The 22,288-nt window shown below is 33.2% G+C and overlaps 1 protein-coding gene across 2 annotated transcripts in view; it reads left to right on the top strand.

Annotated features, from left to right (window-relative positions):
* Positions 1–227: 227 nt before the first annotated feature.
* Positions 228–22,288, top strand: part of LOC129222678 (uncharacterized) — a 46,349-nt gene continuing 24,288 nt past the window's right edge. Inside the window, exons 1-2 of one of the 2 annotated variants that reach the window (XM_054857212.1) lie at positions 228–450; positions 20,209–20,608. In XM_054857212.1, the coding sequence (XP_054713187.1) occupies positions 20,327–20,608 (282 nt within the window). In that variant the 5' untranslated portion in view covers positions 228–450; positions 20,209–20,326. Of the gene's footprint in view, positions 451–18,774; positions 18,886–20,208; positions 20,609–22,288 lie in introns of those variants that run through there. The other variant, XM_054857219.1, reaches the window with a different exon arrangement.

The following is a 22,288-nucleotide window of genomic DNA, read 5'->3' as shown; positions in this document are numbered from 1 at the left end:
CGTGCTCCCCCCCCCCTCCCCCGCTCCACTGGGTCCTTGAGTGCGGGTACGCAGATTCGGCCTTGCATTTTCTGCCTAGTAAGCATAGGAGTTATTCTGATTTCGTTTTAAGTTTTTGCACTAGATGGCGGCACAACTGATCTCAATCTTTAACTTTCAGCTTCGTTTGCAAATAGATTTGTGCATATACTAACGAGCACGTTTAGTTCCCCCGAGTTCTCCGCAAAAATAACACGAGTTCCTGAAGTTTCGTTATCTTTTATTTGACTCTATCTCTGCAATTTCGTTATTCTTACAGAATTTGAAGCTACTCAGTAATTCGGAGAAATTTACCATGAAATTTTCTGTTTTGAGATTCAGCGAAAAATTTGTTTCTCAGTTATTTCCTCAACTATGTGACACTTTAATAACGTGAATGAGTTATCTCTGTTTGTCTCACTCCAATATCAAGTAAGTTAATCTTCTTTATGCAACATCTTCCTGGTTTTCCTCTCAAAATATGCATGAAAATATTTATCATTGCAGATTTTAGATGAAAAAGCAGCTAAAAAGAAACAAAGTTTTACCTTAATAATATCTCATAAAATGAAATTTGCTTGGTAAAAAAAAAAAAAAAAAAGAGCTGGTTATAAAACTGCTGCCTATTTTCAATACCAATCAAAAAAAGTGGCTAAAAACAAATTATTGGACTGCATGTTATCCTTCTCTCTCTCTCTCTCTCTCTTTTTGTTATAATATGTAGCCTTTTTCTTTTACTACAGTGTTTTTTCCTTTTCAATTTTATTATCTAGAAAATATTCCCCATTTAAAAAGCATTTTTTTAACAGTAATGAGTAACTTGTGCACACATTTTTTTCTTCACATTTTTGCTCTTGTTTTTCTTTTTGCGAAGTTTACTGTTACAATTTTCTCGCAATTTTAGTTGCCGATGTTTTCGTACTGCGAAACCAAGCGTATAAATTTTATTTTCACTATGCAAGTCTTTCACTATTTACAAACTCCACAACAAATTAACAGCACGAGCTATTAGATTTAAAATTTCTTCAACGCACTTTTGAGAAAATTCCTTTACTTAAATGTATCTTTCTCCTTGCTATTATAATTGCTACGTAATACTTTGATCTCAAAGATATTTCAATCTTCTTTTGGTACAGAAAATACTTCATGGTCAAATTCATTTGTGTAAATTATTTTTTTAAGTTCCGCCGCATCGCTGCCACAGTATGATTGTTCTTATCATCTTATTTAGGTTCAAAAAAAAAAAGTGTGTGTTTTTTGATAAGAAACGCTTAAACGTTTTTCTTTTCTTCTTTTTTTTGGTATGAATCGTTTTTATAGCTTTCCTTTAAAATTGCAATTCTTTGGACATTTGTGAACCTTTAGTTTTTAAATTTCATCATTTCTCAAAAAATGTTAATTTTTCGAAGCTAAACTTTCCATATGTTTGAGTATTTTTTTTTCTTTGTAAAAAGATTGCTTAAACGATTTTTTAATAAATATTCCTTTACTTCATGTTGTTTTTAAAAATCATCCTCAATTGCACAGATATATTGGTATATATGAGCAAGTTTAAAAAAGAAGACAACCATCATATTTCAAAGAAAAGTCTAATATAAAACACATACATAGATACCAATCCCATTGATGAATTTATAACACATATATCATATGCTAAGTAAATTTTAATGAAGAAATCAATAAGAAAATATTTTCCTCCGAATAACTCTACTGGCAGTTAAATTTTAAAGTTTGGCAACATATTTTGATCTGCACAGAGTTTATTGAAAAATAAATTTTTAGATATTCAACGGTGATTTTATGTACTACTTCACTTGATATGCAACAGAAAAAAAAATGTACAAGGGATATTTTATTATAAAGAGTATTCTTATTTTACTAACTGTTTTTATTAATCAGAATATTCCTTAGTATTATATTAATTTTTCGAGCCAAAACTTCACTAGCAGACTCCATAAAAAAAATTCTTTAAGTTCACATCTTTACATTTAAAACAAATATTTAAAGCATAAACAATTACATAGAATAAGTAAGAAGAGTTTTTTCTTTCCTAAGAAGAAATTAAAACTCTCCCAGTTATGCAGAAGTTTTTAGGTTGTCAGAAATTCGCACAAAAACTAGCGTCCGAGATATATATTTCAAAATATAGTGGCTCACTGCACATCAGCAACTCAATAAATGTTCAAACATTTTAAAAAATTGGTTTCTAGGAAAGCGTATTCTAATACACATAGTTGTTTGAACACAACAATCTGTTTAACTACTTCTGATTTCAAGTAATTTCTCACAAAAAATTTTAGTTTTCATATTTAACGGGACAGTGAAAGTTTTCTAAACCTTTTGAGTCCAACAGCAACACTATGAAATACAAAACACAAATTATATGATGTACTAGTGTTTCTTGTACAAGGAACTCTTTTTTCCAATGCAAAGTTATGAGTTTCTGAACACTAATAGCAGTCAAGATGAAATGGCTTCGTTATTGCTACAGGGAAAAGTTATATAAAAACTTGAAACTGGAAAACATTCTAAGAAAATAATTACGAAATGCGATAAAACTGTTTGACCCAAAATAAGCAAAGGAAAAAAAAACAACCTTTAGTGGATATTTTGTAATGTGCTAAGTACTCCCGAGTTAAATTTACCTGTAGTACTCCACTGAAGGTGAAGGGCAAAAATATCGGTTGCCACCGGCTGGGGGGGGGGGAGTAGGTTAAAAAATGATGTGTCAACCGTCCTCCAAAATCTACATAAAAAAAATAATAATAATGACCTTAAAATGTACAAAAGGCCCTAAGAATTTGATTAAAATTCTCTCACTAAAATCAAAAAGTACCCTTTATAAACTAATTTATTTAAAATATGTATACTTTGTTAATTAATGTACAAAAAACTAAAAAGGATCCATTATTTAACACTTTGAGTTTAAAAAAAGAAAAGAAAAGAATTGCAGCTATTTCAAAAAAGCAGCTACTCGTGAAATTGTCACTACCGGACATTGGCGCTAAAGAATTTTCCCACTTCTATCCTTTGATAGACGGGAGATCATTGTTCTTGTAAATCTTGTTTCTTCACATCGACACCTTATGTGCAGAGAAGTCATCTTTAAGAACTCTGCCGCTCGCTAATGATGGTTCATATATTTTGATGTATTATTACGCTTTTTCGTTAAGATTTCTTGAAGCTTAAGATTATCATGAAAATAGTTCATGCATTTTAGTTAGAATAAACGATATAGTACACAGTAGGACCTCAATTATCTATAGCTGTTTCAACGAATACCTCGCTTAACCGAAGTCGGTTTACTGAATTTTTATTTATATTTATAGCACATTTTCTGACTTGAGCGATATCTATTGAACAAAATTGTTTATAAGTATCGTTAGTTTTGGCACGCTTTTGAAAAGGTGGAAAAAACCAAGGGGGCATAAAACTTCCTGGCAAAAATAAATTTTTGTCAATTTTTGCCTAAGTAGTTAAAAAAATAGATGTGCTTTATTTACTGGGATCGACTGTAGCTAGCTTCTTTTAAGCTAGTTTTATCGAAAATATAATATTATTAATGTTATTAAACTAATATTATTCCATTCATCACTGCAACAGGAATCTAAATGTACCATTTTAGTAAAATGCTTTAATTAATACTTTGTAGGCAGTACGCAGGAAAATTAATAACATTATGATAATTCCCTTTAAATTAACCACTTTTTAAACTTTAGATAAAAATCAATTGTCATGACTGTTAAATAATAAATTGTTATATTTTAGTTAATTTTTAACAGAGACGTAATATCTATTTGGCTATGCTATCCGAATAATGGAAATTTGAAGACAAAACTGATTAATGAGGAAGAGAAATATGAAAAAAAAAAGTAAAAATCATGTTAAACTAACTTTGTTAATAAAAATTACACGCAAAATAGTTCAAGCTGATTCAGTTGCTGCTGAATTTTCTATATCAAACTCGATGTATTATGACTTTTGATGCTATCGATTTCTAACCGTTTTCAAGTTTTGTTTGAGAACGTTACCTTAAATTGTTTTAATTATCAAATAAACATTAATGAAAAACATAATTAAGTCTCAATTATATTATGTATGAAAGTATATTATTCTTTTTAGCATTTTTTAAAAACTCAGCCAACTTTTTAGTTTTTACCGGTTTTACCTGGTTTTTTTCTTGCCCCGGAAAAAAATACCATTCTGCCGCTAGAATGACCGACCCTAACTATAATAATGTAGTTAAAACTTCATTTATGTTTTAGTCATTTGGTTAATATGAACATGTTTAAAGTCGGAGTTTCAGTTACGTTTCAAAACGTTTTGCCTTCACGAAAAAAATTCCTGTGTATTGTGTGTTCGACAATATTGACGCAGATTAAGACATCAATATATTTTCTGAAACAATTCAGTTTTCTCTGTTTTTTTTTAAATTCATTTATAACACGCTTGTACTATAAAGCTTTTATAATAGATGACAAAAATGCAAGAAAATGAAAAACTTGCAGGTACTTTGCTTTACTTTTTCACGACAGATTATTATTTTGTAAAAAGAACATCGATTGCAAAATTATGTATAGGTAATGTAACAACAAAGCTCTAGAGAAGGAATAACGTTCATAGGAGAACAAAATTTGTATTAAAAATTTCAAATGCTTGTTCTCAGGCTTTATGAGGCCTATCTGTAATATATTGGAATATAGTTCAGTGAAAATAGCGTAAACACACATACTACTTTCAAATATTATTTTCTCTTTATATTAAAAAAAAAGTAAAATCAAAGAAATTCTGAACGGAAGTCTCTGGCGGGTCTGCGTCCAGGAGACCCCATAGCACCTACAGCCTTTGAAATTTTGTACAAAATTTCTTCGAGTCCCGGTGGTTTGCACCTGGGGTTTTGTTTTTCAAATTTCGAATCAGTTTTTTGGTAATTAATTTTTTAGGCTCAAATTTCGCGTAAATTGCCCATTAAAGGGGTGATAATTACACGAAAAAATAATATTATATATCTTTGAAAAGGGTGGAATTTTCCGCTACCTACACAATTTGTTTCAATGCTATAACTTAAATTCGTCGGGAGTTATTTGCGTCTTTAGCTCAAATTTTTTAAGCTTAACTGAAATTTAGGCCTACTTTCTTCATTAAATCTATGAGTAAAAAGTGAAGGAATTGTCCCAGTTTTCTTTTTGACACCACTGGAAAGAACGGCTTTTTTATTACTCCAGATATAATTCGACTTACGGTCGAAAAACTAAGATTTTATCTCCAAAAGAAAAAAAAGTTACAAGCCGTTTTAATCAAGTTCGAAAAATCTCACCGCCATTCAAATTATTGGTGTTTTATTTCGCGTTGCCATAGTGTCACGTCTTTTAGATTTGTTTGTTTTTCTTTCTTATTCACAAATTTTAAGAGTTTCGATTTTAACAGAAAATCTTAGGCTAAACTCATTTCATGCCCCGAGCTAAAGAGCAAAATATATAACTAAAGACCACGAATATGAAAGCGACTTTTCAAACGTACAAAACTGCAGTTTTGTAACGCTCAGGAGCACCTTAACCCTTCCGGCTCTGCAAGTTGGTACAGGTTATTTTGAAACCCGGGAAAGGGGTGCTTTTTGTTCCAAAGAGAAGTTATAATACGTTTTTAATCTGTTTCTTTTTAATTGACGAATTAAATCTTTGCGAATCAAATAAGATTGCGAAGCATTCCTCGGAGGTTGGTGAGCGTCAGCGAGCGGGGGCGGTACCCCCTAGTGAATTAAAAAAAAAAAATGAACATATTTGCTTGTCAATGTAAAAAAAAAAATGTATTTTAATTGATTGAACTTAGATATTTAGAACAGCCGAAAAGAATAATGAAAAAGATCAGTAATACAGAATGTAAGATAATAAAGTAAAGACGCGGATACAAGTGAAATATGTCAGTTGAAGACCATCGGGAAATGGATCAAGACTGTTTATATCAGCGTGTTAGCTTTACGAAAGTTTTCTCGTAAGTTTGAGAAACTTCAGCAAAGTTCAGGTTTCATTTTTTAAGCTTCTTAAAAGCTTCTTGATTTATTTTTTTTTCTTAGTACATATACAAAATCTCGCAGCTATCTCATTTTCTTAAAAAATACGTCGATCTGTTTGATTTTTCTAGTAGATTAAGTTTATACTGTAATCAATGAAAGCGTAACAAATTAAATCTAGTAGATTAGGTTTCTGATATAATCAGCTAAAAAGTAAAGGGTTTATTTACATTAGTCAATTAATGTTATGAATGAAAAAAAAAATGGCTTTACTGCCCTTTATATCTGCACATGCCGGTATAGTATAATGTATGTGAATTTTAATTTTCTGACAACTTAAGCCATAGTTTTTAATTTAGTGCTGCAGTTGTAATTGAAAAAAATAATAAGTAAATAAAAGGTTGTTTAGTTTAAATCAAATGCTATTCGTAATGAAAGTAACTTCTCGAATAAGACATTTTAATTACCTTATGTTTGGCAACAAATTATTGCTTTCTTAGAAGAAGGAGAGGTGCCTTATTAATACCTCTACATGCCATAAAGGCAGCGAAGATACGTTTGGAAATAATCCATATATGATGGAATGTTTAACCTAATGGAAGAAATAAAAGTGGAACTAACATTACTCGCTTGCTTTTTCCCAAACCAGTAATTGCAAAATATTCCAACATGTTAATTACATTCTTCAGAAGTCTCTTTAAAAGAAAAAATCTTTATTGCTGTCTTACAAACTGTGGTCTTTTCGTAAACTCGTTAAATTTTATATTGATCAATATTTGAAATTAGCTAATGGAATTGAGGGTATGTTTTCAGGAAAGCTGAAAACATCGTGATTAATAACATAATAACGTCAATAAATACGTATTTTGGCCATGAGGAGGTATTTTAACATAGTCGTTCAAGTGGTTTGAAGTAGAAATTTCTAAAATGCGAGAAAAGTATTGGATGAAACTCCAAAAGCTTTATTACATCTATTGCATTTTAGCATTTGATCCCGCAATGCAATAGCTTTTCAAAATGAGTTTTTAAATTATTTTTTACAATTACATGCTTGAAACGTTTTTTAAACAGAGTTTGAATAAAACTTTCAATAACGTGTTTAGGTAATCTGAAAAGATTTTTCACTTGTGAAAGAAAAATAATTACCATGTCTTTTTGTTTAGCGCGAATTTTATGAAGTGTTGTAAACAATATAAAACTTTGAAAAGTAAATTAACTTCAATTTCAATTATCGTTTCAAAAAAAAAAAAAAAAAAAAAAAATCGTTAGACTTTCTTAAATATTAGAAATGAAATAATGCCTGCTTTTACAGCTCCCCCCCCCCACCCATTTTTAGGAATTAATCTTTGCTATTTAAGCAAATAAATTTTTTTATTTCCATAAATTTTAGCACATCTTTAATTGAGTGAAGAACTTCAAATGTAAAATGACTAGCACATAAGGATGAACTCTTCTGATTTTAAATACATTCCGAATTGTTATCTGAATACTACCAAGTTTTTGTTAAGTCTGGTTCCTCTTTACATAAATGAAACACTGTTTATGGAATTGAAAAAGATTTTTTGCTGACTGCTCGATTACATTTCGTTACAACCAGTGATGTTCCCATCAATTTTTCTGAGGGTATATACTCCCAGTAATCCATTACCCACAATTTGTGTATGTGATCATATACATACCAGAGTTTCCCAAACTGTGGTCGGTGGACCCCCGGAGGTCTGCGGTGCTATCCAGCTAAAGCGTTAAATATAATTGAGATTGAAGGACGAGTAACGATATTTTCTCTTTCTTTATATCTATACATATGAGAGCGACGGTGTTTCTTTCTTTGTTTGTACCCGATGGTCAGAAGCCCCCATAGCATCTACAGCTCTGAAACTTCGCACAAAATTCGAACGTACCCCGGGGGTTTGCACCTTGAAGCCCGAATTCTACTATAACACTAGGTCCATTTTCTAGACAATTTTTCAATTACTTTCTTTTTAAGCATTTTGGAGGCAGTTGCCTTTGTTGCTTATGAATATTTTACTGTTATTACTTTATTTTAAATTCATTGTGCGTATTTTAATTGATTTTCGTTTTAATTAGAAAGTCGCTTGGCAAATTCGGCGATGAATTATGAAGTTTTTTACATTTGAAAGCTACTGCAAATGTAATTTTAATGTAATTTGTTTTTCTTTAATACAATGGATTTCCTTTAAATTTTTAGCATAGGCATCGCTGTGCGGTTACTGCTAGTAGTAAATAAAAGTAAGGTTTTAAAGAAATTCTGGAAGGAAGCCTGTGGCGGACCGCGCCGAGGAGATCCCATACCACCTAAAGCCTTGAAATTTTGTATAAAATTACTTCGATCCCCGGGGGTTTTCACCTGGGGTTTTATTTTTTAAAATTTGAATTAGATTTTTTTTTTGTAATTAATTTTTTAAGCTCAAATTTCGCGTAAATTGCCTATTATTGCCTATTAAAGGATGAAAAATTACTTGCACATATTAATATTATATATCATTGGAAAGGGTAGAATTTTTCGCGTTCTACGCAAATTGCTTCAATGCTCTAAATTAAATACGGCGGGAGTTACTTTCGTTTTTATCTCGAACTTTTCTTTGGCTTAACTAAAATTTAGGCACTCCTTTCTTCATTAAATCTATCAATAAAAAGCGAAGGAATTGTCCCACAGTTTTCTTTTTGACACCACTGGAAAGAGGGACTTTTTTTACTCCAGATCTCTCTCGACCTATAGTCGAAAAACTGAGCTTCTATCTCCAAAGGAAAAAAAAGTTACAATCCGTTAAAAATAAAGTTCGAATAATCTCATCTACATTAAAATTATTGATATTTTATTTGGCGTTGCCATAGTTACGTCTTTTCGATTTGCATGTTTCTTCCTTAAGGGTTTCGATTTTAACGGAAAATCTTAGGCTCAACTCAATTCAAGCCCGTGCTAAAGAGCAAAATATATTACTAGAGACCACGAATATGAAAGCAACTTTTCAAACGTACAAAACTAAAGTTTTGCGATGCTCAGGAGCCCCTTAGCCCGTACGGCTCTGCAAGTTGGTACAAATTATTTTGAAACCCGGGGAAGGAGTGCTTTTTGATCCAAAGGGAGCTCATAAAGCGTTTTTAATCTGTTTCTTTTTAATTGATGATTTAAATCTTTGCGAATCAAATAAGATTGCGAAGCAATCTTCGGGGGTTGGTGAGCGTCAGCGAGCAGGGGGCAGAGCCCCCTAGTAATTTAAAAAGAAAGCACATTTATGAAGAACAAAAAAGTACATGCAGGGCGCAGCAGCCTCCTCTTCCCCCTCGGAACTCTCGGGAGTAAACGCACTATACTTAACATAATTTTGTGTATGACGAAGTTCATAATGTTAAAAAACTTTATTAAGTAAAGTAGAAACGCGACGCAGATTGTGAACGCAACGCAGATCCTAACCACAGCATTACGACGCTGCCAGGGTAGGTTTGTCTGAACCATAGTTAACAATTAAAATCCTAATAAGCCATAAAAATACAACTCATATGAAAAAGTAACACACTTAAACTAAGCTCTAACAGTGCTTTGTTCACTAACTCCAAAAGTTCATTTTTATTCGTAAACTTGTTGTAGAAAATTGGCGATAACATTTTTATTCCTAATTGAATTTCAAATAGAATACTACTTCCATAACTCAAAATAATAATGTAAAAATTGAAAACCAGACAAGAGCTCTGAAAAATATACAGAACAATGTATAAATAAATTTAAAGGAAAAAAAGCGTAAAATACTTTAGAAAAAATAGATTTAACTGTGTAAAATCATTTTTTCTGTGCGCGAACGGAAAGGGGGGGGGGGGGTCCGTAAGTTCGTAATTTTTTCGGAGGGGGACTGTGGAGGTCTGAAGTTTTGGAACCTCTGATATACATAGTATGTCATAATAGGAAAATTTATGAAGCTTGAGGGTATACGCTATAGGTCTAAAAAATGTTTGAGAGTATACGGCGTATATGGAGTATACATTATGGGAACACCACTGGTTACAACGGTTCAGATTTTCTGTCATGCTGAAACATTGTAATGGTAGGTTGGAGAAAGAAAAAAAAATATTTCAATAGTTGTTGAAGTTTCTGGAATTAGTTTCTATTTATGAAAGACCAATATCAAATTACCAATAATCATTAGAATTAGGGTTGCAAAGTCGGAGTTAGGCTGATTTAGGGGTAAAGGTGTCAAAATTGGGAATCGAAGGCTTTACAATTCCAAGAGTCGGAGTCGGAGTTGATCATTTTCCCTCAGAATCCGCTATTCGGCCAGTGCTGCGGGATCAGAGTCGGAATCAGGCTGGCTTTGGGCAAATGAGTCGGAGTTGGAGTTTGACTGATTTTGAGATAAATGAATCGGAGTAGGAGTAGGAGTCGAAGGTTCAAAAATTCGCGGAGTCACAGTCGGTCATTTCCCCTCCAACTCCGTAGCCCTGGTTAGAACGATCTTCAACAATCGCTTGCCTCTTAGACAGAGAACTCACTACAATGACCATAACGAGCTCATTATTTTGTAATGATTCACAAAGTGGAGTAAGACCCAGTGCCTACAGAAAAATTATTTTAAATTTATTGATACTTGTTTCAGCTGCCGTTATACATATCAAGGGCCTCACAAAACCTCCAATTGCGTTCAGGCAAAATGTTGCGAAAATAAAAGTAGGAAGGTAAAATCGTACAAAAAGAACGCAATGCTTTCTAAAGCCGGGATCTTATTGTATTATATTGACACATATGACGTATGAGGAAAAGGCTATATTATTCAAGAAAGATGTAAGTGTTTAATCAGCTTAACAAACAAGGTTGTATTTCCTTATTGTGAGTGATGTGGTGTCCTTTTTTATTTATTTACTTTCGAGAATCTCACTGTTAAAGTACAACTACCGTTTTAGCATTTAGAACTTTTCAGCAAGAGCTCTAACTCCGACTCGCACAATATTTGTTCTAGTGAAACCAATGTTTTAAGGATATTAAATATTCCATTTCTGTTAGATATCGAAATGATTTCCTAATATTATAATGTTAAATCAAATTCAAACTGTTAAGCTTTTTTAGTCAGAAAATTGCTGTATTAGCTATTTTAAAAAAGCATAACAAAAGACGTTCAACGTAATCTCTTACGAATGCACATTTTATGGATTTGTAACTGTCCTAATTATACTTCAATTAAAGTTTAAATATGATAAACATATCAGAAAAATCTATTCTATAAAGTATGAAAAACCTAATTTGGAGGACGATCTGACAAATTTACACCTGAAACTGCTTTGATACAAAATATGTATTGTAACTATTCTGCGTGGTCTATAATATAAAAGAGAAAAATGGTCGTTGAAAAAGAAGCAGAAAATTTGGGACAATGATTGGTTGACACAGTAAAATCTCATTAGAGCAAATTTCCAACACTACGAAATATCCGTTTCAGCGAAATAAATGCTCAATCCCATTTTAATTGCCATTACATTGTCTGAGTTCCATTACAACGAACTTCCCTTTACAACGAAGACAATTTGTGGTTCTTTGACCTCGTTATAACAAGAAAAGAATAAAATCTTGTTGCAACGAGACTTAAAGAAGAAAACAAAAATCAAGCAAATCTTTTCAAAAGATAAGTGGTCTAAGAGTGAAATATGTTTTTCCTCTCCCAGTAAAATTCTAAAAAATAGATTGAGCTAATATTGATACTAAACGCTTGAGATGCAAACTATTTGTCGAATTTTCAGCTTAAGTTTTATTTTTTTCATCATTAGATTTTCAGACAGATAGCTTTGAATGTAGCACATAAACTCCCTTATTGAAATTTTTTGAACTTTGAAATATAGTCTTAAATTGATCAAATAAAAAATTCCTTTGACGCATATTTTCTACGTCTGAGGATCTGAGTTATCGTGCTAATCAAATGCGTCTATTTAATAAAAAGAGCTATAAATGCTTCAATTCTCACCCAATAAATAATTTTTTTCTCTATTTTTTTCTTTCTTTCTTTCTTTTTTTTTCTTTCTTTCTTTTCTTATTTTGAAGGGGGGGGAGGGGGAAGTTTTAAAACGCAACATAGGATTAAAGCACCCTGTCGATGCCTTCAGATAAATGATATATATATATATTTTTTACATCAAGTATTTCCTATAAAAGTTTTAAGTCATCGGTGAGATAGACTGAGACTCTTATCTCCATATGGGAAAGCTACTCTTTTTTTTTAGTTTTGAAAATTGATGTGATGCATTTATTTTTGACTTCTTTTTGTTCTAATGAAATTCTTACAGGAGATTAAACGCATTTTCACGCTTTCAGTCTATTAATTTTTTTTCGGGAAAGTAAGCTAAAAAAATTTCAAATTTTAACTATTTTATTAACATATTCTTTTAGCCAGTAATGCAGAGTAAACTTATAAACTCTGTAGTCTATTTCAAACTATTTCGCCTGCTATCTTTGTCGATATTTCCAACTAAGAATGGGGGTGTTTCCTTCAGTCAAAAGTACTACTTTTAATCATTGAAATGGATAGAATGAGCAAAAAAAAAAAAAAAAAAACCATGGGCCCAGAAAATACTTTCATTTTCCCAATGTTATTTTTTAAATTAATGTTTTAAAATGTCCGATTTTTCAAACAAGGCGTGGCCCTTATGACGTCACAAATGATGCACTTTGGCGCATTTTTCTACCACGTTTCCACGTTATGATAACCAAGACGCGAATTAAATATTGCGCTCTACGCTTGCTATCAACAATACCGTTGCCAATGCACATGAGTAAAGATGCGAACTAAATATTTTGCTCTGTGAATGACAACACTGAATGGCATTTCATCATTTGTAATATCATCTGCAGAAGCGGTAACAATAAAAGCGCACCGATTGAAGTAATTTTTTTAAAATATTAAACTTTGTCAAATTATTTAAAAAATGGGCAGATCCTATGTCTTTAAGCATGCTCTTTCAGAAAAAAAATACTTTTAAAATTTTGGAAACGACCTCATTCACAATTTTTGTCTCTGAACCCTTAGTCGTTGGAAATAGACAAGTCATCCTGAGTCATCAGACACGATATTGAAAATATTCCTTTGTGCTTTTACCATCTGCACTAATGCTCTATAAAAGCGTGAATACTTGGGACGTTAAAATATTTCTTGACTACAAAGTGATAACATAATCGCCAAATGTTTCTTAAACATACAAACTTTCTTTTTTCTTGTACAATCTTATTAAGTAATTTGAATTTATGCAGAGTTCTGTCATTTTGTTTTACTTCGTAACTGATTAATCTGACACTTCAGATTTTCTGAAACGTTTATTCAAACAGATAAATGTATGTTATATATTACTCAGTTTAAAAAAATTACACATTCAATGAATTGGGGAGGAATCTTTTTTTTTTTTTGTATATTTTATGTGAAACGGTTTTACTTTTGTAAGACACTGAAAGTTTTTTTTCAATGCGATTAAATTTTCGATTTGAAAAGTAAGTAAACTTTTGTTTTGGTCACGTTTGCTTGCTTTTGTATTCTTTTGGCGTCCTGTGAGAGAAACTTGCATCGAAACGAGCGCACTTGCGACACCTTACGTGTTTGTTTCTCTTTTGGAGTGACATGGTAACTTGAAGCTGTTCTAATGAATTTTTAACTTTATTATTAATATTATTACTGTTGTTGTTGTTATTATTAGTTCGCTGAAAAAAAAATACAAAAGCATAATTTTTGATAAAGGGCAAAACTTGGGACATTCTTTAAACACCAGTGACCGGTGTAACGATTTCATTAGTAGCAGTTTTCTTAAATAGTCATCATTTGTGTTACTGGAAGGGCTCCGCAATTTTTTCAAAAAATTGTCATTTATTGAAAATAATAAACCTCAATACGTTAATTAATGTAAATACTTAATATATTTTTAATAAATTAGGTCTGGGATCTCTGCAAACTTTCTTTTTTACTACAAGGGCCACATTGTAAATTTTTGGAGGCGAGGTAGGCCAATAATGAACAATCTAACAATGTTTCAGTTCAGATGATCTAGTTAGTGTCAGCCCCCTTCCCTTCTCATACGCCAACTATTTTTTTTTAATTAAGCTCTCAGGGGTGGTTTTTGAAATTTTATGGGCGTAGTTGTCTTTAAAAAGGCTTGAAAGGGAATATATGATTATAATTCTTTTCGTTCTCCATGCTTCCCGCCAGCCGTAGGTTGGAGACCCCTCTATTAGATCATAAACGCTGCCCCTTGATTTTGGTGGAAAATTTTTCACCAACTACTTTATGTTTTTTTTTTTTTTTTGTATACTTTAAGGTCATTAAATTACTTGATGAGAAGGCTTTCCGGGTGACTGACAGAGGATTTTACATTTAGTCGCCTTGTGACCGGTGGCGACAGCTAATTTTACCATTCCGTTTTCAATTGTTTGAATTTTCGGGACCGATACTCCAAAAATAGGTTTTCTCACCCTAATACACTTCACTTGCAATCGAAAGACACATTGCAACACTTGAGTGTGGAAACTATACCTGTCGGAATTTGAGTCTGAGTCGACTTCGCGATTTGCGTAATTTACTATTCATCTAACACTAAGAATGTTTATTCAGTAAATTACCGCCCATTAACCAGGGCTAAAGCAAAAATACGTGGAATACACCGCTAGCTCAGTCATTTCCAGCCGAGGGCTGCAGTTTCGTGCTTATTAGCACTCATCAGCCCGGCATAGGAAAGTGACTGAGCTGGAGATGGAAAACATCCATGTTTTCCATCTCCAGCTCTGCTCAGTCACTTTCTTATGCCGGGCTGATGAGTGCTAATAAGCACGAAACTGCAGTTCTCGGCTGGAAATGACTGAGCTGGCGGTGTATTTCACTAAGAATGTTTGTTTTACAGCAATTTTAAAACAATAAAAATTAATGTAGATGCATAAATAAGATTAAATCAGATGCATCAATGAAAAATTTGTTTCTTTACCATCATTTAAAAATGCTGATAAAAACCCATCCGCATAATGTGTACTGTAAAAAGCATTTATTTTCGCGGGGCTTTAATTTCCGCTAGCCAGTCGTAATTAGAAAAATTTAAGCCTCGCGAAATATTTTTTTCATTCTTTTGTTTTTTATTTTGCTCATATAAAATTCGCGAACTTTTTGCTCGCGTACATAAGATCATGTACGCATTTTTACTTGCTTGTTAAACAGCAGAAATGACACCTAAGTCATGAAATCGAAAGATCTTGATAAAATGCATTCGGTTTGATCCGGAATTCATCTAAAACAAAAAAACCATGCATTATTCAGTGGGTTAGACTGCTATTCTGCAATTGCAATTCATTTTTCCGCATAGAATTTTATGGTTACTTTCCGTAACATAAAACTTTGAAAGCCAGTGAAATAGATTCTATTGGTTAGAGGAAGTATTCCGTTTCGATTTACATACGCATTTTCAGACCAAAAAGACTACAAGGCAATGTGGTTGAATTATGTTTTGCATTGATAGTTTGTATTCTGTTTTCTCTTGGTTTCATTAAAGGTACGACAAGACATACAAAAGTAAATATATTTGCAACGGAAACGAAAGAATTCTAAGGCGAGTCCCAAAAGCATGACAGACAAGGCTGCAAAAATAACAAATTTAAACAAATAAATGTGTAACTGAATTACTGAATATATTTATTACAAATGTGTAATAACGACAACATTATCACCTCTTGCCGTTCTTGGCAGAATTTAAAATGTTTTATGTCAAATTTTTTAAAAAAAAATAAAATACCGTTTTTCGATGACTTTTAACATGTAGCTAAGTCAAGGTTGAGTAATTTAAAAAATAAAAGAAAATAAAGGATTCAATAATTCGTTTCTACTTATCACAAAGGAGAACGATAACAAAGGCGGAATATATTATCAAACGATAATATATGAATTCTTGTTTACAACTCTCAAAAGTTGCAGTTTTGAGTGTTAAAATCAAGAAATCATACTTATTTTATTTCATTCTTTTTAGAACAAAAAACATTTAAACAATTTTTAAAAAAATTATATTTTTCTCACTGCAATTAAATTAAATACCTTATTAAAGTATTACAACAATCGGTAGATACTTCGGTAATGATACGACGCAATAAAAATCAGCTCGAGTACAAATAGTCATATAGCATTAGCAACAAAATAAACAGCAAACAAACAGCAACAAACTATCGTTATTATTCACAGTGAGAAGAGACACTGGTGAAAGCAATTTTGAATCTCCATTGCTTAAAATGCTTAACCGACCTAATTTTTTCCTGTCCTAAACATTATTGTATGCTCAAAATAAAGTAAAATTCAGTTAAACAAATCCAAAATGAAGTTTTCTCTAACTTCATGAACAACATAGCTTTTATTCTACTCTTCTACCAGTCTTATAAAGAAACTTCTCTCAAGACAACAAAATCAAGACAAATCTACAAACTCAATTAAACTAGAAATTGAGAGATCGGCTAATGACGAAGCTTGCAGTAAATAAAAGCACCTGAAACTGCTACTCATGGACATCTGCATCAAGAGACTTTCCATAAATTACCCTACTTTACGTGAACCCTTAGATCGCCTTCACAAGATGCAACTTAGTTGAATCAACTTTCGAACGGGTGGTTAATTAGGAAGTGTAACCAGCTAGAAAAGTGAAGGAATCCTTCACTCAACAGTGAACCAACACACCAGGCACATGTACCGCTGCCGCTACCATTCTCATCCCTATGAATGTAATCAACCGTTTAGTTAGTTACACTTATCGGGACATGGCCAAGCCCCAAGCCTTCCCTCTACACACGAGTAAACTAGTTGAGAGTCAACTCGGTTCAGTTTTAGGCCTCCTTCACACGGGACAACTTAGTTGAATCAACTTTTGAACGTACGGGACGGTTATTATGTAGTGTCACTAGGTAGAAAAATTAAGGAATCGCCTGTCATCCTTCACGCGACAGTCAACTCTGCCTGGTGTGCCGGCACATTAGGCACATCCGCTAACTAATTTTTGATGACAGTGGTAGCGGCGCATGCGTGTGGTGTGCCGGTACACCAAGCATAGTTGCACAGTTGACTGTCGTGTGAAGAGTGCCAGGCGATTTCTTTACTTTCTACCTGGTACACTTCCTAATAACCGCTCCTCACGTTCGAAAGTTGATTCAACTAAGTTGTCCCGTGTGACGAAGCTCTTAATTGCGTTGTGGAGCAGCTGCAAGTATAAATTCGGCTTATTAGAAGAAAAGTTGATTCAACTAAGTTGCTTTATGTGAAGACAACGAAAAACGCCGGTCAACTAGTTGACAGGCAACTTTTCGAAAAGTTAAAACCACTAAACACTTCGTGTGTATATGTAGGAAGTCTTATCCAGAACTGTAGAGAAAAAATTGAACTACTCCTAATGTCGTTCCCGCCTACTTTAGCTGAAAGAGGTTTAAGTTAGTCATGTCTCTCAGCTCCTCCCTCATAAATAAGTTGGACATTTCTTTCAAAGGAAATCCGTGCTTGAATCTGACGTAAATAAAGCTCGACATTCAAGCTTTAATTACCAAGCACAAGGCCGTCACTAACCATCAAAATGTTGAAAACGCGCATGAATTTCCAAATTTAATTTTTTTTTCTCCATATATTCTGAGATTTAATATCTTCACTTTTTGTACATACGATTCAAAAAAGAAGAAAAAAAAATGTATTCCCATTTGATGCAGCGAGCAGCAAAGGGATGTAAGTGGGCATTTTCAAGCTTTGAGTAAAACGTGTTTGAAGTTCTGGTCCTAGGTAGACTAACATAGAAAAGTTTTTCTAAATTTTTCTGTACATCTGCGCTTACCAGGGCTACTAGTACTATCTCTTGCTCCAAAACAGAGGAGAGGTTCACCTTCCATTCGTACTGGTTATCTCGAAATGCTTAATTTTTCCACTTGCATCCTTTTGCTTCTTTTAATTTTTTTTAGAGAGAGAGAGAGTGATTGGATAAAGTTGCTATTTACATTTCTCTTCAAACTAAAATTATACATTTATGTTCTCAGTAATATTGAGACTCATTTGCACTTATGGTGTTTTTTCAAGGAAGAAAGGGTGACATTTATCAGAACCTCCAGCGATGGGCCCAAAAAAGTTTGGAAACACTTCTCTAAACATTTTTTTATGCAACTTATGTAATTGAAGACAGTTGACAGAGTCCGAGGGAACTGTTAGGAAGCTTTTAAGGGTTCTCCCCCCCCCGTCACAAACTTTTTTTGATAACCTCTTAAAATCAGTACATTTTTTTTTCTCAGGCAGCTTCTCCCTGTATTTTCAAATCACACCCTTTCACCTAATTTCATTTTCAGTGTATAAGGAGCACATATTTTCATTCTTCAAATAACCATAAGTTATTTTTCTAGATGTCACGCAATTCAAGAAATTCATTTACTACATTTATTTATAAAGATAAGATTATTTTATCTAAACAGTCAAGCAAATTATACTCTTTTCCTGCGACCAGAAAGGATAAGCCAGCTATAAACTCAAATGTTTAGTAGTTAAAACAATCTGGAACACGATTCTAATGTAGAATAAATTGCACCTGGATATGATTCCTCAAGGGCGTGGCTTAGAAACGGAGCAAGGATCGATAGTTATCGTCTGCAATCTTGCTTCACGTTATTGCCATTTGCTCAGGAAAGGATTATTTTCAAATCTGATTTGAGGGAAAAGGAAAAAAAAATAGTACGATTAAAGCTTTTTATTAAATGCCTACATCCTTTCCGAAATACTAAAATATTTACTTTAGTGTAAATGTACTGTCCTCAAACAAAATGAAACGCCCCTTTTTATTCAGCCGTTACTTAACGATTAAACTGAAGGACAAAAAATCGACTTTTAATGGTAATGCGCTTTTTGATATTTTTGCCTATAAAATCTTTACTACCATGACTACAGCCCTATTTCTCTTTTAAATTTATTTAGAAATGGGAAACTGTGAACCAACCAAATAATAAAACATATTAAAATACATAGTATTCAATTTCTGTGTTCAATTCAGAAATTTCGAAATTAATATTTGAAAAAGAGAGACTGAGAGAGAAAAAAAGCTAAAACTGTACTATTTCGATTAAAAAATAACCTAGAGGTTAAATATTTAATAAGATTAAAAAAATAACCTTAAGGAATAAGATGAAAATTCCTTAAATTTCACACAACCTAAAATATTCAATGTATGAGTGGTGTTCCTAGTACTGGTTTCACCCGTGGCGGTAATTTGGGCCTCTAGATGTCACAGAAAAACTTTTCAAGACTTATTTACATCTTACTATGGTGCAATACTCAATTTTATTTTAACTTTAGCACCAGATTTGATACCCGTCAAATGTTGCACCCTGAACCTGTGCCCCATGTGCCCATGCCTCAATTTGCCCTGAGCAGAGAACCAAGTCCTTGCCACATGAAAACAGCTCACACCGTTCTATAGATAACACCAGCTTGCACAGTGCTTTGTAAAATGTGGACAACTTGGGTTCATGGTTTCGAAAACTCTGCGATTTGAATAATTTTTAAAAAACAATAATGTTTCTTAACATCGCGTTAAACATCGTAAAAAGTAATCATTTTATATCTTAGCTTCCTCCACATATTAACCAATGTTACTCAGAAAGGAACTATTGAGAAAAACCTATTATGCATTACATTAAATCTTAGTTGTATTCATGTTTTTTAGTGTCAAGATTCATGCTTTTTTACTGGTATGATGAATACACTAAACTAAACGTGATCTTGTTTTGACTTTTCTAAGCACATGAATCACGGTGAATCTAAGCAGTTTTCTCATGCAAGAAGATGTAGTTTGAAACAGCCTTACATGTAAGTGAATCGTAGTGGGATTTTAGCTTCACTGCTTTATGGTTGTAGGATGCATCGATTGCAGATTAGTATTTGTGTTGATAATATTTCCCCTCTAGTTTTTAAGCATTAAAAATAAAAAAATGTCTCTTTTTTTACGTCAGGTGCCATTGAAAACAAACTGAAATGCCAGTACCCACAAAGATAACATGAATGATTTGATTTGCCCCCTCAAAATGTTCTGCAATATCAATGCAAAACCTGAGCAAGTGTTTTGTTTCTCACAAGTTCAATGTTCAGTATATATCAATACATTGTCTTCTCGAAACTCTAGAAATGTAATTTTACAAAATAATCCTCTTTCTATTTTAGAATCTCAAGATTTTATCTCTTCGGAAGTATGCTGTGCAGATGGCATCGAGCAAGCTTTTTAGATCCATTGACGCAGCTGAAAAATTCGCCGATCGAAAGAACCTCCTAGAACAGGGCCATGGATAAAAAACTGACACACACACCAAGAAGATCGCCTTACTTTTGTTGTCACGGACTTTTCTACGGTTCCGTGGTTCGGACTGCACTGTTGTCCACCATATTGATTCTGTGCTCGCTGTTTGTGACTTTGGTACTCATTGGTGCTCTTTATGCCCACGCAACTTCACTGTTTTTTTACGTCATCGCGGCCGTTTTATTATCAGCAGCCACTATGATGATTCTTTTCTACATATGGTTGGACAGAACGAGTTCACTATTACGCATAGATTATTCATCCAAAGTAAGTATTTTCTTTTCATCTGCTAGTTGTTTTGCTATTCCTTAAGGTTCTCCAATAATTATTAGGAAGTTCTCCTTCAAGACTCAATGCGTTTATCTATTCTTCTTCGAGTTTAAGACAGAGTTCCACTGTGGGGATGTTTGTAAATGATGTCACAGCTTTCTACTAATTTGACTCCTTCCTATCCTTTGTCGCAAAGTGTCACACTTCAACTTACCCCCTCCCTTTCCCTTGTCACATGCCATGTTATTTTTCATAAACACATTGTTATAAAAATTATGTGATGTCATACTTCTTGTTACCCCCTTCCTTTCTATTGAGAAAGGATAAAAGGTGGATAGAGTGAAGCTTTCAAATCTTGAAGCGAGGATCTCAAGTAACGTGATATATTTTATAGTAAAATATTGGACGAAATCAAATTTATTTCACTCGCTCCACGTAAAACGTGTATCCCAATCGTTGCAGTTGAACCATGTTACTTGTGATTTTGCCTCAGCGTTTCTTAAGCCAATAATTGAGCTAGCTCCCTCCAGTTACTAATTGCTGCTCTAATTTCCTACCTCTCTGCCACTAATTCGCGAACCCCCATCAAAGCGAGACATCATTTGTGGATGGCCCCTGAGAGAATCAGTTTCCAAGTTAGTTAGAGTGAAACTCAAACAAACGACTCATCTATTACAGGTAACCAACCCATGGAAGTTTAAGTCTGTTTTGTTAGAGTGCTGTTGCTTGGACAATCGATTATTTCAACAGCAATAAGTCTCTTCAAAGATGATTTTATGATTCCCATGCTTCTTCAGAAGGATGAGTATGGATTTCTATAAATGGATCGTCTTTGTATTCATTTTATAGAAATTTTCGATCAACGTTAGACTCTAGCGCTAAATGAGCGAGGACTAAAAATATTCTTATGTATCTTTTCCTTCATCTGCATTAAGGAGGGACCAATTTATAAGGTTTTGTAAAAAAGGAGTTAGTGTAAGAATTTTCTACAGCAATCAAATTGTTTAATATTGAATAAATAACTCGTGAAACGTCGAATCTAATGAGAATAGATTCATTTTATTCAAAGATACAACGCATTGTACTTACTTTGTATCCAAATCAACGGCAGTTTACTCAGATAAGTTCCGATAAAACTGATTTTCATTCACTGTTCACAAAAGTTTGAAACGTTTTTCACCTTCAGGTGTTAACCTACTGTGAATTTCTTCATGCTTTAACAAAAACCAAACCGTTTAGTGCTGAAAAAACAGTGGCAGCAAATGGTGTGTAAAACGGAATTGAATTAAATAATTTACCAGATTTTGCATTTGCAGACGACCTAAAACAATTTACAGAATATTAATTTCAACTTTTCTTTTCTTGAGGCTTTGATTTTCGCAAAATTCACTCTGTCGCAAAAAAATATATGCACCTAGAAGAATTAGAGCCACAATCATGAAACTCGGCACAAATGCAGTTTGGTAGCCGATATGCAAATGATTAAAATTTCAGCACCAATAAAACAAGGCTAAGCGCGCTACGAGCATGTGAATTGCGCAGGTGGGAGAGTTTAAAAGCATGAGTACTTGTACCGTAGAGCTATTTCAATCGAATCTGTTGACTTTGGTAGAATGTGTTGTGACTTAAGATGCCTCTAAGACGTAACCGGCGGCAGCACGAACAGCTGACGGAGTT

The sequence above is a fragment of the Uloborus diversus genome, chromosome 1 (genome assembly GCF_026930045.1).
Source record: "Uloborus diversus isolate 005 chromosome 1, Udiv.v.3.1, whole genome shotgun sequence".
In the NCBI taxonomy this organism is placed as follows: Eukaryota; Metazoa; Arthropoda; class Arachnida; order Araneae; family Uloboridae; genus Uloborus; species Uloborus diversus.
This window is presented reverse-complemented; position numbering and strand designations above follow the sequence as displayed.